Below are 15577 nucleotides of genomic sequence, written 5' to 3'. Positions count from 1 at the left end.
TAACAAATCTGGTCAGTCTGCCTCCATCTCCTCTTTGGAACATCTTTGAAGCCGGTTAACTCAATTTAACCCATTCAAACCATATATTTTTGAAAACTAGACACCCCAGGGTATTCCAAATGCTGTTATTTTAACCCTTTCCATGCACCAATTATACAACTACACTTTGTCAAACTTTGTAATAGTAATTTTTTTTATTTTTTTTCCCACACAAATTGTAATTTAGTTATAAATATACAGGTCCTGGTATATGTCACTATCATAAAACACCCCAATATGTGTTCAGCAACATCTCCTGAGTACAGCGATACCCCACATGCATGGGTTTGTCAGATTGTTTGGCTGGTAAAAGGCTACTTTTGGGGCATGCGTAATTCAGGTGGTCATTTGGTCATTGTGCCTCCCTCTCCTCTTTGGAATATCTTTGAAGCCGGTTAACTCAATTTAACCCATTCAAACCATATATTTTTGAAAACTAGACACCCCAGGGTATTCCAAATGCTGTTATTTTAACCCTTTCCATGCACCAATTATACAACTACACTTTGTCAAACTTTGTAATAGTAATTTTTTTTATTTTTTTTCCCACACAAATTGTAATTTAGTTATAAATATACAGGTCCTGGTATATGTCACTATCATAAAACACCCCAATATGTGTTCAGCAACATCTCCTGAGTACAGCGATACCCCACATGCATGGGTTTGTCAGATTGTTTGGCTGGTAAAAGGCTACTTTTGGGGCATGCGTAATTCAGGTGGTCATTTGGTCATTGTGCCTCCCTCTCCTCTTTGGAATATCTTTGAAGCCGGTTAACTCAATTTAACCCATTCAAACCATATATTTTTGAAAACTAGACACCCCAGGGTATTCCAAATGCTGTTATTTTAACCCTTTCCATGCACCAATTATACAACTACACTTTGTCAAACTTTGTAATAGTAATTTTTTTTATTTTTTTCCCCACACAAATTGTAATTTAGTTATAAATATACAGGTCCTGGTATATGTCACTGTCAAACAACACCCCAATATGTGTTCAGCAACATCTCCTGAGTACAGCGATACCCCACATGCATGGGTTTGTCAGATTGTTTGGCTGGTAAAAGGCTACTTTTGGGGCATGCGTAATTCAGGTGGTCATTTGGTCATTGTGCCTCCCTCTCCTCTTTGGAATATCTTTGAAGCCGGTTAACTCAATTTAACCCATTCAAACCATATATTTTTGAAAACTAGACACCCCAGGGTATTCCAAATGCTGTTATTTTAACCGTTTCCATGCACCAATTATAGAACTACACTTTGTCAAACTTTGTAATAGTAATTTTTTTTATTTTTTTTTCACACAAATTGTATTTTAGTTATAGATATACAGGTCCTGGTATATGCCACTGTCAAACAACACCCCAATGTGTGTTCAGGAACATCTCCTGAGTGCAGTGATACCCGACATGCATGGGTTTGTCGGGTTGTTTCAGATTTAAAATGCCACATTTGGGAAGTGCGCTTTTTTTCTCCATTTTGGTCGGTCTGTACCTATGCCCTATCTTTGAGCTAGGCCACTCCAATTTACCCCATCAGCCATTTTTTTTATATATTAGACACCCCTTGGGTATTTGAAGTGCTTTTATTTTAACTCTTTGTTGAAATTTTTGAGAAATTTTAGCACTTGCTCAAAATAATAAACTTTATTTTTTAATTTTATTTTATTTTTTTAATACTTTTTTTTATATTTTTTTTACACATTTTGCTGGTACTGGATGGTTCATCTAGTGACATCACTGCATAATAATTTTTAAATGTTAGCACATTTTTTTTTCCCATTTTTTATTTTTTTTTGAATATTTTACTAATCACATAGTGATTAGAAAGCTGGGCTCCATTGACTTGCATGGTTGAATGCAGTACCTGTATTCAACCAGCAAGTGGAGCCAGTTCTCTAGAGGGTCTGGAGACCCTCTAGCGAACTTTCGTCTTTATTGTTTTATTTCCCGGGCCGCCGCCATCTTGCTTGATGGCGAAGATCACCGGCAGCGGCGGCTGTGACCGCTCTCCGGAGCGGTCACAGCCCACCCAGAGGTAAGTGTTTGGTGTCGCTGGATGCCTCCTGATCGAGGCATTCCAGCGACACCATTTAAGTTTAGGAGGCGATCGTTGATCGCCTCCTAAACGCTTTTAAAACGGGCGTCCGCCGCCATACAATGTATGGCGGCTGTTGACGCCCCGGGGAGGGGCCAGACATGGCCCCCGATGCCGATCTCGGCCTTGCTGAATGCCTCGACATCGAGGCATTGCAGCAAGGCCGTTTAAGCGAAGAAAGTGATCCTTGATCACTTTCTAAGCTTATTTAATTTTTTGACGGTTCAGGACCGTCAAAGGTCATTTAGTGACCTTCTTGTTATGACGGTCCTGAACCGGCAAAGGTCGCGAAGGGGTTAATATACCGAACTCTTGCAGAACTCGGCCAGGACTGCTCCCTGATGTCGGCGGGCCGTCCCGCTGATGTCGGCGGGCGGTCCCTCTGATGTCAGTGGGATATGGGCGGGGAGTGGGCGTCAACACCCGGGTGTTTACCCATAGAAGCCTCCCAAATGTAGCCTTTTAGCCTCAAACAACCCAACAAACCCATACACGGGTGGTATCACTGCACTTTGGGATTTGGCGTTAACGATTTAATAAAGGTCACCAAAGGTTTACCTACAACAGCCAATATACAGGAGACTAGGCTGATTGCTTAGTGCTGTGTTTGTGCCGGCTTTGCAATCTAATTCCACTGAGCTGTGTACAGTTGACACCCCATGTTTTTGAAACGTGAATAAAAATATACCATTTGTTTGTGCAGCAAAAATGAACGTTTGTGCCGGTTTCATGTTGGACATATTAAGCATTATCCTCTTAAGGATTGGGCTGTTTTTCCTTTTCGTACCCTTCATAACCAAGGCTGTTTTAGCTTTAATTTCCTTCTCTCTCATTTAGTGAACCTACACAAATTATACATTGGGTTTTTTCTTCAGATACCAAAGGGCTTTTTTAGATACAATTTTTTGATCATATCATCTAACTTCCTATAAAAAAGAATAAATTATGGTGAAAATTTAAGCACAAATTTTTCTCACTTGTATTTGAGAAATAGTTTTTTTTTTTTTTATCAATTCCGTTTATTGCAAAGAGAACCACAACAGTACACAGTCACAAAGTGAGTGAACATACGAGGAAAACAGGTACAAACATACCCAGATATACAAAACATGACTTGAAACCACAGCAGAAGGCCATAGGCAAAAAGGCATGCAATACAAAGTACACGTAACCTTAGCGACAGAATGACACCAGGTAAGTAGTACAATATGCGGTTCAATTGAGAAAACAAGAGCAGTGTATGCAAAGGCCTATGAGAATCGAGTAGGTACTGGCAATATTCGAGTGCACACCGCCTCAGCGTGTAAAAACACAGAATGTGAGGCATTGATCAGAACAATCAAACAATAAAAGACAAAACATGAGCGGCATCGACAATAATGACAAAAATTAAAGGAAAAATCGAAAACAATAAGGGATAAGTAATCAAAGGTGCAGGAGATCGGGTATATGCAGAGTAGGGAGAGCAGAACACTCAGCGAGACGGTGGGGCATCCACACCCACTATGGCAGGGAACCTCGGAGACAGGAGGAAGGTCTTCCAATGAAACCAGCGCAGTTCATGCTTATGCGATAAGCCCTTAGAAGCCATAACCAGGGACTCCATATGGCAAAGAAAGTTAACCTTCTGCAACCACAGCCTAATCGGAGGTGTGGAATGTGATCTCCAGAGCTGAGGAATCAGGGCCCTAGCTGCGTTCAAAAAGTGCAGGGTCAAGGAACGCTTATAGCGACCAATCGGGATGGGAGGGGCCTGTAAGAGAACCAACTGAGGCGTCAACTGGTAGTCCGGGTCACAAACCTCTTTAATAATCGCCAACACCACAGACCAGAACGGGCGTACCAGGGGACAGTCCCACCAAATGTGAACATAGGAACCCGCAGACGACTCGCAGCGCCAGCACAACGCAGAAATCTGAGGCAAGAACTTATGGAGTTCCACCGGCACCCTGTACCACCTGGTGAGTATCTTAAACGCCAGTTCTTGCGTCTTACTAGAAATGGACCCCTTGTGTGTAAGGTAAGCAATGTTGCCCCACTCCTGATCCGAAAACTGAAGCCCCAACTCACTCTCCCAGAAGCTATAGTAATACGGTTTGGTCCTACAAGTGGTGTCCAGCAGGGCAGAATACAAAAGAGACAGAAGATGAGGGGTCTCCTTGCCAACATCACATAGAGATTCAAAGGTCGTGAGAGGACGCAGCACCCGGGGATCGCGGAGCAAGCCTGAAACAAAATGCCTAAGTTGGACATAAAAAAAATTAAAGTGCTTAGGAACAGGACGGAGTTTGCAAAGGTCAAGGAGCGGGCGCAAAGAGGAACCCGCGAGGACATGATGCAGCCGGAGTACAGATGACCCAGCAGGCAACAATGCCACCAAGTGTGCCAGAGACAAACCAGGGACAAAAGCCGGGTTATGCGATACGGGCGTGAGGGAACCAGGATGAGTAAGGAGATGACCCCTGGAGAGGACTCTCTTAAGAACCCTCAAGGTAGGAGAGACGGTAGGGTGACGTGGGATAAGCAGGTGGCGAGACGGCTCAGGAACCCAAGGGACAACCGAGATATGGTGGGCAAAAATCGAATGCTCCATAACAACCCAGAGTTTAGGCGCAAAGATGGACCACTCTACAAGCCGCCGGAGATGGGAGGCCATCCAATAAAGCTCAATGTTAGGGAGCCCCACACCACCCGACAACTTCGGTCTAGTCAAATGAGAATAAGAGAGCCTAGGGGCCCTTCCCCTCCAAACATATCCAGTAAAAAGCCTCTGGCAGGCCCTAAAGAACGACCTCGGCAAGAAAATGGGGAGGGTCTGGATGGGATAGAGTAACCTAGGGAGGACATTCATTTTAAGGACCCCGATTCGACCAAACCAGGAGAGATGGGGGAACGACCAATCAATGGAGCGGAGGAGTCTGATGAAATTAAGAGAGGCGAGGTCGGAAAGGTCAGGGGAAAGAAGAAGACCAAGATATTTAATATGATCGGAACGCCAATGAAAGGGGAAGGAAGCAGAACAGCGGGCGCGGAGCGATTCGTCTACATTAAGTCCCAGGACGTCTGACTTTTGAAGGTTTATCTTATAATTAGAAAGGGCCTGGAATGCACGCAATTCAGCGAGTAGGTGAGAAATGGACATAAGTGGATCTTGTAAGAAGCAGAGCACGTCATCTGCATAGGCCAGAACTTTATGATCAACGCCCCCTATCCGCAAGCCCAAGATGTTGGGGTTAAGACGAATAGCAGTAAGCAACGGCTCCATGGACAAAATAAACAATAAAGGGGAGAGGGGGCATCCCTGACGAGTGCCATTCGACAGGGCGACCCGGCCCAACAGGACACCATTCACTCTAACCTGGGCCGACGGATTGGTGTACAGGGACCCAACGAGGGACAAGTAAACGGGTCCAAGACCCACCTTAGCCAGCACCGCAAATAGGAAGGGCCAGGCCACCCTGTCAAAGGCCTTCTCCGCGTCCATAGATAGCAAAACAGAGGGAGTTTTATGGTATTGAGAGTATGCCATGAGATTAAGTAGACGAATCATATTATCCCGTGCCTCCCTGCCAGGAACAAAGCCCACCTGATCAAGGTGGACAAGGGAGGGAATCAGGGGCTGGAGCCGAAGCGCAAGTATCTTGGCCAGCAGCTTCAGATCGGTATTTATGAGCGAAATTGGCCGATAGCTGCCACAACATTCATTATCCCTACCGGGCTTGGGGACCACAGTGATCACAGCAGTGTTGGAAGAAGGGTGTAAAGGGGATCCATCAGACAGAACCCCAAAGAGCTTCAACAAATGCGGGCCTAGTACAGGGAAGAATTTGCGGTAATAGACCGGGGAGAAACCATCCGGCCCCGGGCATTTGCCCCGCGGCAGGAGCTTCAGGGCCTGATCCAGCTCCTCCACGGTAATAGGGGCGTCCAACGCCGCCCTATCGTCCCTGGAGATACGGAGCCTCTGATATTTGGATAAATATGCATCTATGGCATCCCGAACGGAACTATCCGAAGAGGACGGCAGGTTGTACAACTTTTGATAAAAGGATTGAATTTTAGGTATATACGTGGCCGAGCGTTTATGTCGAAGAGCCCTGGCCAGGGACTTACCGGGCTTATCCCCTAACTCAAAAAAGTGCTTCCTCAGAAGCAGGAAGTTACGCTTAACTTTATTATTTAAAATGGTAGCCAGGTGGTCACGAAGTGCCTGCAATTGGAGAAGGAGAGCGTCATCACCAGTGCGCTAATGGCGCAACTCCAATTGGGCAATGCGCTGGTTAAGACTTAAAATAGAAGCCAATTCCAACCTCTTGTTCCGAGAACCCAATTTGATCAGGTGGCCCCGAATGACCGCTTTATGGGCCTCCCAGACAGTAGGGAAGGGGGTGTCAGGGGAGATGTTTTCCTGGAAGTAGGTACGAAGATGACCGGACAGGTCCGCAAAATCCTGAGGATTCCCCAGAAGGTTGTCATTCAGGCGCCAAGACCAAAGTCTCGTAGGCAGGCTGGGGAGGGAGAGGGATAGACAGACAGGGGCATGATCACTTAAGGATTGGATACCAATGTCTGTCTTAAAAAGAAGGGACAGGTGATGGTGGGAAAGAAAAAACATATCAATTCTGGTGTAGCGTTTATGTAGAGCAGAAAAGTAAGTATAATCACGATCCCGGGGATGCTGCACCCTCCACACGTCAACCAACTGGCCAAGGTGCAAATGCCTCTTAACCTTATTAATGCTAGAAAAGGGAATGTGAGAAGTCGAGGCAGAGCAATCCATGGCAGGATTTAGGACCATATTGAAGTCGCCCCCCAGGACGGTGAGGCCCTCCTGAAAGGCAGACAACTTAGTTAAAACCCGCACTATGAACACAGCTTGATTCTGATTTGGGGCATAGAGGTTAGCCAAGGTGACCTTTTGTTGACCAATAAAACATTGACAGTGTCCCTCAGGGTCCCGCCATACCTCCAGCTCCTTAAAGGGAATGTCTTTGTGAATCAAGATAGCAACTCCTTTAGTTTTGGAGTCCGGACTACTGGCGAAGTAGACCGAGTGGAAATATCTATCAGACAACTTAAACTGTTTGGAGGCCAGAAAATGCGTTTCTTGAATGTAAGCGATCTTAGTTTTCAGGGAGCGTAAGACATGTAACAATTTGGAGCATTGCTGCGGCTTATTGAGCCCCCTAACATTGAGAGAAGTAAAACGTATCAACTCAGGAGACATGGAGAGAATGGCAGGGACCCCTCAGTAATGACGTCGATACCGCTCAACAAAAAAAGGGTGAGGAGAAAACAGAAACAAAATAACAAATAACCAAACCAAGACGAAGCAATCGTCAAATGCAATCGCATTGAAGAATGAGCCAGTAGATCAAAAAGACGATCCAAGACCAGGACCACCAGGCAGGACGCCCGGGGACGGCAGGCTCCGGCAGGGCAGCAGCGGCCAACAAACAAACCAAGAGTAATCATAATAAAAAGAAACAACACACATTCAGAGCAGATACCCTCATGAAAATATAATAGGAGGTTAGGAGAACCACCGAACAGGGGAACCGGGGAGAAAACGAAACAAACAAAAAACAAAAACAAAAAAAAAAAAAAAAAAAAAAAAGGGGTGTAGTGTAGTGTGGTGCGAGTAGAGTACTGCAACCGCCAGTAGGGGGCAGCACATACGTGACGGAAGCGTGAAGGACCAGAAATATGGCCCAAAGGCACTAAAGTGTATAGGGAGACGTGTACGACAGAACACAATCATGTAAATCAAAGCAAGGGAAAGGAATAAAATAAAAAGGTAAACAAAACAAATAAAAATCAAATAAAAAGAAGAGAGCACCAATACAGTGAGGACAAAAAGACCTCCACGGCAACATGAGACGGAACATACCCTCACAGGGGTGCAGTATCAGGAGCTAAACGGACGAAACGGATACTGGACGAGACGGAAAAGCAAAACGTCGGAATAAGGTAAGTCTATAGAAATAATAAAAAAAACCCGAAGCGACGCGGAGATAGTCCAAGTCCAGGCAACGCCGACAGCAACGAGGCAGAAACCAACAGAGAGAACTGGAAGCTCCACTGAAGGAGCGATGGAAAAAGAGGTCCTTCAAGCCGGTGACGGAGCCTTCTGATGGCGCTGACGCTTACGTCGCTGGGGGCCCGGAGTCCAAGCACGGGCAGGATCCGACAAGCACGGTGGTGCTGAAAAGCTGTACTCCCAATCCTCTACCTGCACCTGAAGGAGGTCCAGACGATCAAGAAAGTCCGGCACATCGGACGCCTGCCAAATGTAGAAGGTACGGCCATCCCTCCGAACCAGCAGAGCCGCAGGAAAACCCCACTGATACGGAGTCGCCGAGCGACAGAGCAGGTCAGTAACAGGACGTAAATGACGCCGAAACTGCAGCGTTTGCGGCGAGAGGTCAGGAAAGATCAAAATTTTATGGCCTTCCCAGGAGACGGAATTCGTTGGCCGATATCGTGCCAAGATGGATTCCTTGACAGGGAAGTCGTGCAGTCGGCAAATGATGTCACGAGGCGGTTGTGTATCATCCGATCGCGGTCGAATGGCCCTGTGAGCCCGGTCAAATTTGATGTCAGTGTCCAACGGACGTTGCAGTAGGGTGTTAAAAATCTTGCGCAGAGTGGGAATAATGTCAGGTAGCTCCACAGTCTCAGGGACACCCCGTACTCTCAAATTATTTCTGCGGCCTCTATTATCTATGTCGTCGAGGCGTCGAGTAAGACCAACAATAGTACTCGCCTGATCCTGGAGCTGGGCAGACAGAAGATCGACAGTGGAGGAGATCTTGGTAGTGTCCGTTTCAAGCGTAGCCACCCGGTCGCCAATGTGCTTCACATCCGACTTGATCTCAGTGAGCACATCGTGGATACCACGTGTCGCACGGTCGACGACCTCCATAAGATCCGCTTTCGTCGGTAGGTGTTTAAGAGCCTCTTGCCAAGGTGAGTCCGGAGGAGGGGTAGAACGGTCCCCGGGTGGGAGAGCCGGACCGATGTCCTCAGATACGCCACTCTGCGGGCTACCGGGAGCGGAGAGAGGCCTAGGGAACGAGTCCCGCGAGTCATGGTCGACGGCCCCGTGAAAATAGGAGCGTACCGAGGTGAGTGGTTGCTTGTCCTTAGCCCCCTGCGACCTCGGCGTTGCCGCAGACCTATTAGGCGTGCCCATCCTCGATTAAATGATCTGAACGGTGGGATTATAAAGTGAGGGTACACTGAGCTCACAACTCACGCGTCCATCTTGGAGCTCAGTTGGCCACGCCCCTATTTGAGAAATAGTTTAGTCATCTACAAACGCTAAAGAAAAAGCTGCTAATTAGAATTACTATTTGTCCTGAGTTTAGAAGCACCCAATGTTTTTTTGCTTTATTTTTCACAAGTTATATGGCAATAAGTACAAGTAACGTTTTGCTATTTCACGTTTCCCTCCTGCTCGCCCCTTTGTTGGAAGGGCTGCCAATCCGATGGTACAATGTTACATGTTTGGCGGTCGTGTCCGCCTATATTTAAAATTTGGAAAAAGTTGTTTACCTTACTCGAAACCTCACTGCATGTTCACCTCCCTCTCACGCCACAGCTTGCAATTCTTCACATGTTCCCGGATCATATAGACGCTTCTATTAGAAAGTTAATCATACACCTTTTCTTAGCTGTAAAATTACTAATCGCTCGTAATTGGAAGTCGACTAAGATACCGCAGCTACCCGCTATATTACACCATTTGGAATGTGTTCATATCTTTACGAAACTCGTTTCAAAATGATCAGCTAATGCCTCAATATGATAAACATTTGGTCCCCCTAGATCCAGATTCGTACAGCAAAACTTTGGGAGGGTTGACCTCTGGTTTTCAGGTGGTGGGTCGCGTCCGGTCTCACTCGTAAATTCATTTCGTACCTTCATTTTGTCGTGCTTCATATTCATTATTAGACATTAAAAGGCTTTCCAACTATTGTCTCTATATTGAGGCATTCAGTAACACCAAAAAAAAGTTCAGGTATGAATTTACAGCCCATGGTATGTGTCACAGCCAAACACCACCTAATATGTGTTCAGCAACCTCTCCTAAGTGCATTGATCTCACCCATGCATGGGTCTGTCGGGTTGTTTAGGGGCTAAAAGGCTAGGTTGGGAAGCTTCTCCGGGTCAACTCTCGAATCCTTCAGGTCTTGACACGACCCACTCCTGCCCATATCCCACTGACATCAGCGAGAATGCCCACCGACATCAGCCGGACCGCCCACCAACATCAGCCGGACCGCCCACCAACATCAGCCAGACTGCCCACCGACATCAGTAAGCAGTCCTGGCCGTGCCCCGCAAGGGTTCCCAGGAATATTAATAACTCCAAAACCAAATGAGACAGAACAGAGATTTAAATAGTACACACCAGCACAAATGCAGCACTAACCAACCAACCTGGTTTCATGTCTTTTGGCTGCTGTAGGGGGGATGGGTGACCTTTGGTGACCTTTATTAAATCAGTTATCTTAAAAATGAAAGCAGTACAAATCTTAATTTTTACACCACAAACGTAGCACTAATGAAACAAAGTGGATTTTTTATTTGTGACAATTGTAGGGGGTGCAGCTTCACGCAGCTCTACACAACCACCAAATTTAATGTAGAAAAACTCCAGTCTTTGTAGTAAACAGATGGAAAATAATTGGGGCATTATTGTAATTGTAATTGTAACTTTGTGACATACTGATATACTTTTATGTAACCATGGGCATGTAGAAGTTGTTAGTAAGGCATTAAGAAGTTGAGTACTGTAGTTATCCATCAAACATTGCAACAGTAGAAAAGAGAGACAAAAGGTATTTAAGTCTCAAAGGGGGACTCTCCCTCCCTAACAAGGTAATCTTGTGAGCTGGGAAATACAGGCTAACACAAAAATTCCTGGGGAAATTTCCACTAATACATGTGCAAGTTTTCAGTGAGAGTTTGCAAGCCGTTCTAAAAACTTTTCACACATTAACAAAGAAAAGTATAATTAATATTTTTATTCATGTTTCAAATATGAAAAATTCTCTCTCTCTCTAAAAATATACACAAATGAAGAAAATGTTAGAATGTACCTTCTCCAGTGCATTCCATGATTCTGTAGCATTCTGATCTTGAGGCATTTCCATTTGTGTGTAACACATTTCACTAGAATTGTAATCATTGCTTCCAGAAGCTTTTAGTGTTAAAGAAAACAAAAATAAAATATATCAATATGGACATGTTTTGGAACGATCCAGCACTGTATTGAACCCCTTCAGTCCAAGGGGTTTTTGGTACCTCAAAGCCCGGAGAAATTTTGCAATTTTTGTGGTATGTCGGTTTAGCAAATGTTCCGCTTTCATGCGAATAGTGTACCCATGTAAACTATATATTGTTTTTTCAAGGAGAGAGAGGGCTTTCTTTTGATACCACAGTTAGCTAATTCGCTGAAAATTTAGGATGAGAAATTTAGTAAAAACTAGCGAAAAAAAATTAAATTTTTATATATTTTCCCCTCTGAATCCTCACAAAATTAGGTAAAGGGACAGAAGAAACACTCCAAGTTTATCAATTCAGGTGTCCTGATTTCAGAAGTACCTCATTTATATACAATTTCCATACTTTCCCACCACTTATAGGGGACATACTATAAGGTGTACATTATTCTTTACAAAGCCGTAGATTTTTTACATTAGGTATGATGGGATTGCAACTCTAATTTTAAACAAATAAACCAAAAATACCCAGAAAAGTAGATATTTCTGTAAAGCAGATAACCCAGGCTAACTAATCGCGTCCTTTGGCTTTCAATACCACCTGTATGCTGATGACACCCAGATCTATCTATCCTCTCCTGATCTCTCTCCTTCTGTCTTGGATCATGTAACTAACTGTCTTGCTTCTATCACTACCTGGAGGTCTGCATGTTTGCTGAAACTCAATCTGTCCAAAACAGAACTCATCTTCCCTCCCTCCAGTTTCAGTTTCCCTGAATGTTTATGGTGCTATCATCTGCCCGTCTCCTCATGCATGCTGTCTTCGTGTCACCCTTGACTCCGACCTTTCGTTCACCCCCCATATTCAGTCTGTCTCTAAAAACTGCCGTCTCCATCTTAAAAACATTGCCCGCATCTGACCCTTCCTAACACAGCATGCCACTAAGGCTCTTGTCCATGCCCTTATCTCCCACCTTGATTATTGTAACTCTGTCTTAGCCGGTCTCCCCCCTTAACCGTCTCACCCCTCTGCAATCATGAATGCTGCTGCCAGACTTATCTTCCTCTCACATTGCTTCCCTAATCCCTTTCCCCTCTGTCAGTCTCTTCACTGGCCGCCAGTGTGCCTCAGGATTAATTTCAAAATCCTTACTCTTACTTTCAAAGCCCTTCACAGCGGTTCCCCTACCTATATCTCATCGCTCATCTCTAAATACACTCCTAACCGCTCTCTCCGTTCATCCAACAATCTCCTTCTATCCTCTCCTTTGATTTCTAGCTCTCATGCACGCTTACAAGATTCTCTCAAGGGCTGCCCCTATCCTCTGGAATGCTCTCCCCCGGCCTATCCGTCTTTCCCCGTGCATCTATTCCTTCCAAAAATCTCTCAAGACCCACTTCTTTAAGAATGCTTACAACATAGCACATTAACACCCTCTCATATTCCTTTAGCTCACCTTTCCTAGCCTCTCTCCTGCAATACTTTTACTAGTGTGGCTAATCCATCCCTAACGACAGCACTTTTACCTATTGTGTAATGCACCCTAAATCCCTCCAGATTGTAAACTTGTTTGAGCAGGGCCCTCCTCACCTGTTGTCTCTGTAAATCAAATTGTTATGTTACATACTACTTGTTATGTCCTGTCCACCCATTGTACAGTCCTTAGACACACTTGCCCTAAATGTTTCATACAATATTTTCGTTGAACCCCTTGAATTAATGCCGATAGACTGCACTATAATTGCATCTCTGTTGTTTCATTTCAATTCCACCGTAGTAGTGTACAGAGGCAAAATTATGAAAACTTGTGCGTGTTCAAATGTGAAAAAGTCTGCCATTAGCCATGTCTGGGCCTATCCTTGGTTAAAATGCGTGGGTGTGACTGTGGGATTGTCAGAGCACAGGATTAAAATGTATGTGTGTCAGTATACAGCGTTAGAATACAGTGGATATAAAAAAAAAAGTCTACACACCCCTGTTAAAATGCCACGTTCTGGTGATTTTAACCCCTTAATGACAAAGCCCGTATAGCAGTGAACGGTGTTGAATGTTAGTGTATTGCGGTAGAGTGAGTGTTTAGTGAGCATTAGACTGGGTGGAGTGTCCACAAACAGGGTGTATCGTGTTAGACTGAGTGTATGTTTGCATTTTAGTGTTTGAATATACAAGACAGAGAGGTGGTGCAGAGAGCAGAGCACTGAAGAAGAAATTATTTCCTGTGCTGGGGTGTGATGCCCCCTGTGTATTTGGCTCAGTCAAAAAGAAAACAAAGCTGAATTCAAAGTTGTAGCACGACTACCTTGAAGAATAGGCGGAGGCAGGGTAAGTGAGTGGCACGAGTGTGTTTTCCTGGGTAAGACAGTATGCGTCTCTGTATGTTATTGTGGAAATGTGTTTGTTCTGGTTATGTGATTGTGTGTATGTGTGTGTGTCTGGGTATGTGTTTAGGTTGTTAGTGTGTGTTTGTCTGGGTATATATTACAAGTGTGTAGGCATGTTTGTGTTTTGGGGTATGTAAATGTGGGTGTCTGTGTGCGTGTGGTAGTGTGAGTGCCCCTCCCCAGGTCAGGCTCTGGATTTGTCCCTAACTGCAATCCCACCAATAAATGTCTTGGTGTGTCAGGGATATTAGACAATGCTTTCAATAACTTGTAGTAGTTGATGTTGCTGCTGCATAATTGTGTTATTTAACTCCTTAACAACCAATAACATTCAAGAAACGTCACAAAAAAAGTTAAAGACCAATGACGTTGCTTTCTAAGCTCTTTTAATTCCACCAAAGCCTGCTTTCTTCACTCAAATGTTGTTGCTGTAAAATCTCAATGTCAATAATTTTTTAAATCTACTTAATAGAAGTCACATATGTACTTAAGGCCAGTCCTATAACCAAATGGCACCCCAGGCAAGAGTAATCTTTGCCCCCCTCCCCACTTTATATATTTAATATATATATAGGGTCCTAGTATTTTTTTTTCAAATATGCACACACATTACAACAAATTCCTCTAGTTATGAATACCATTTCTGCAGGCATCAGAAGGTGTGTGTCTGGGTAGTTTAGAATCAGTTTGTGAGTGTCTGTGTGTCTGGTTGTTTTAGTGTGAATGTCTGATTGTGTTAGTGTCTGGATGTGTGTTGGGGTGTTGGAGTGTTAGCACATGGATGTGGGTGCAGGTTTGTGTTTGTGCCTGGAAATCTTATAGGGTTTAGTGTGGGCACATTAATGTAAATGTATGTCTGGGTGTGTTAGTCCCTGTGTTTGTGTGAGTATTAGTATGCATGCGTGTTAGTGTGTCTGGGTATGTTATTGCATGTATGTGTGTGATTAAGTTAGTGTTTGCTTGTGTTAGTTTGTGTGCTTGTGTCTGGTTATGTCAGTGTGTGTGTCCGTCTGGTTGTATTAATGTGAGTGTCTATTATAAAATATTATTAATATTCCACTGGTGTGGCAGTTCCTGAAACAACTACGGATACAGAGATCTAGCAAAAAAGGGCAAGAAACATAGTGGAAACAACTGTCCTTTATTAAAACACAATTAAAATGTCTGTGGCAGAGCTTGGTAACATTGGCAATATTTTCAGGATGTAAAATTGAAGGTTTAGAGGAGTAAATACACAAATAGAAGATTATTAAGGTTATATTCTTGAGCTAATACTGTAAGAATGTATTTCAGTTGCAGGCAAATATTAAAAGGTGCTTCCATTCCCCCCCCCCAAATTCTAATATTTTCACACTATTCCAAGGCTCTAAATTTCAAAGTGCTGAAAGATCTCAAAACTGCTAATTGAAAGTATATGTTTTGAAAACTATACAACCCAGGGTACTGCACTATGGTCATTTTGACATATTTCGTGCATCCATTTTCCTATCAATCTCATTCAAACTTAGTGATTAAAAACCCTACTTTTCATTCTGCTCTGATTTTCTTGCACAGGTTATATCTACCTCAATGGGTTCTGCAACATTTCCCCAAGTACAGCGATGCTCCACATACATGTTTTGGGGAATATATGGACCATAATTAGAACATGCGCATTAAAAGAAAATTAATGCTGGGCAACACCTCTCAAAAAAAAAAAAAAAAAAAAAAAAAAAAGAGACCGAGAGCATTTATAGATTCTGCACGCATGAAAAAAGGTAGTCTCAATACCGAATTAGATATTTTAGCATTTATCAGTTAAATGTCATTTTATATTTCTGCACAT

General features: G+C 43.9%; 1 protein-coding gene across 1 annotated transcript in view; it reads right to left on the bottom strand.

Moving 5' to 3' along the window:
• STX17 (syntaxin 17) overlaps positions 1-15577 on the bottom strand; it is a 54157-nt gene that overhangs the window by 14658 nt on the left and 23922 nt on the right. Inside the window, exon 5 of the mRNA XM_053466104.1 lies at positions 11248-11348. Coding sequence (XP_053322079.1) covers positions 11248-11348 — 101 coding nt within the window. The remainder of the gene's footprint in view (positions 1-11247; positions 11349-15577) is intronic.

This window comes from Spea bombifrons, chromosome 5 (genome assembly GCF_027358695.1).
Source record: "Spea bombifrons isolate aSpeBom1 chromosome 5, aSpeBom1.2.pri, whole genome shotgun sequence".
Taxonomy (NCBI): Eukaryota; Metazoa; Chordata; class Amphibia; order Anura; family Pelobatidae; genus Spea; species Spea bombifrons.
Note: the sequence above shows the minus strand (reverse complement) of the source record. Positions and strands in the feature narration are given on the sequence as shown.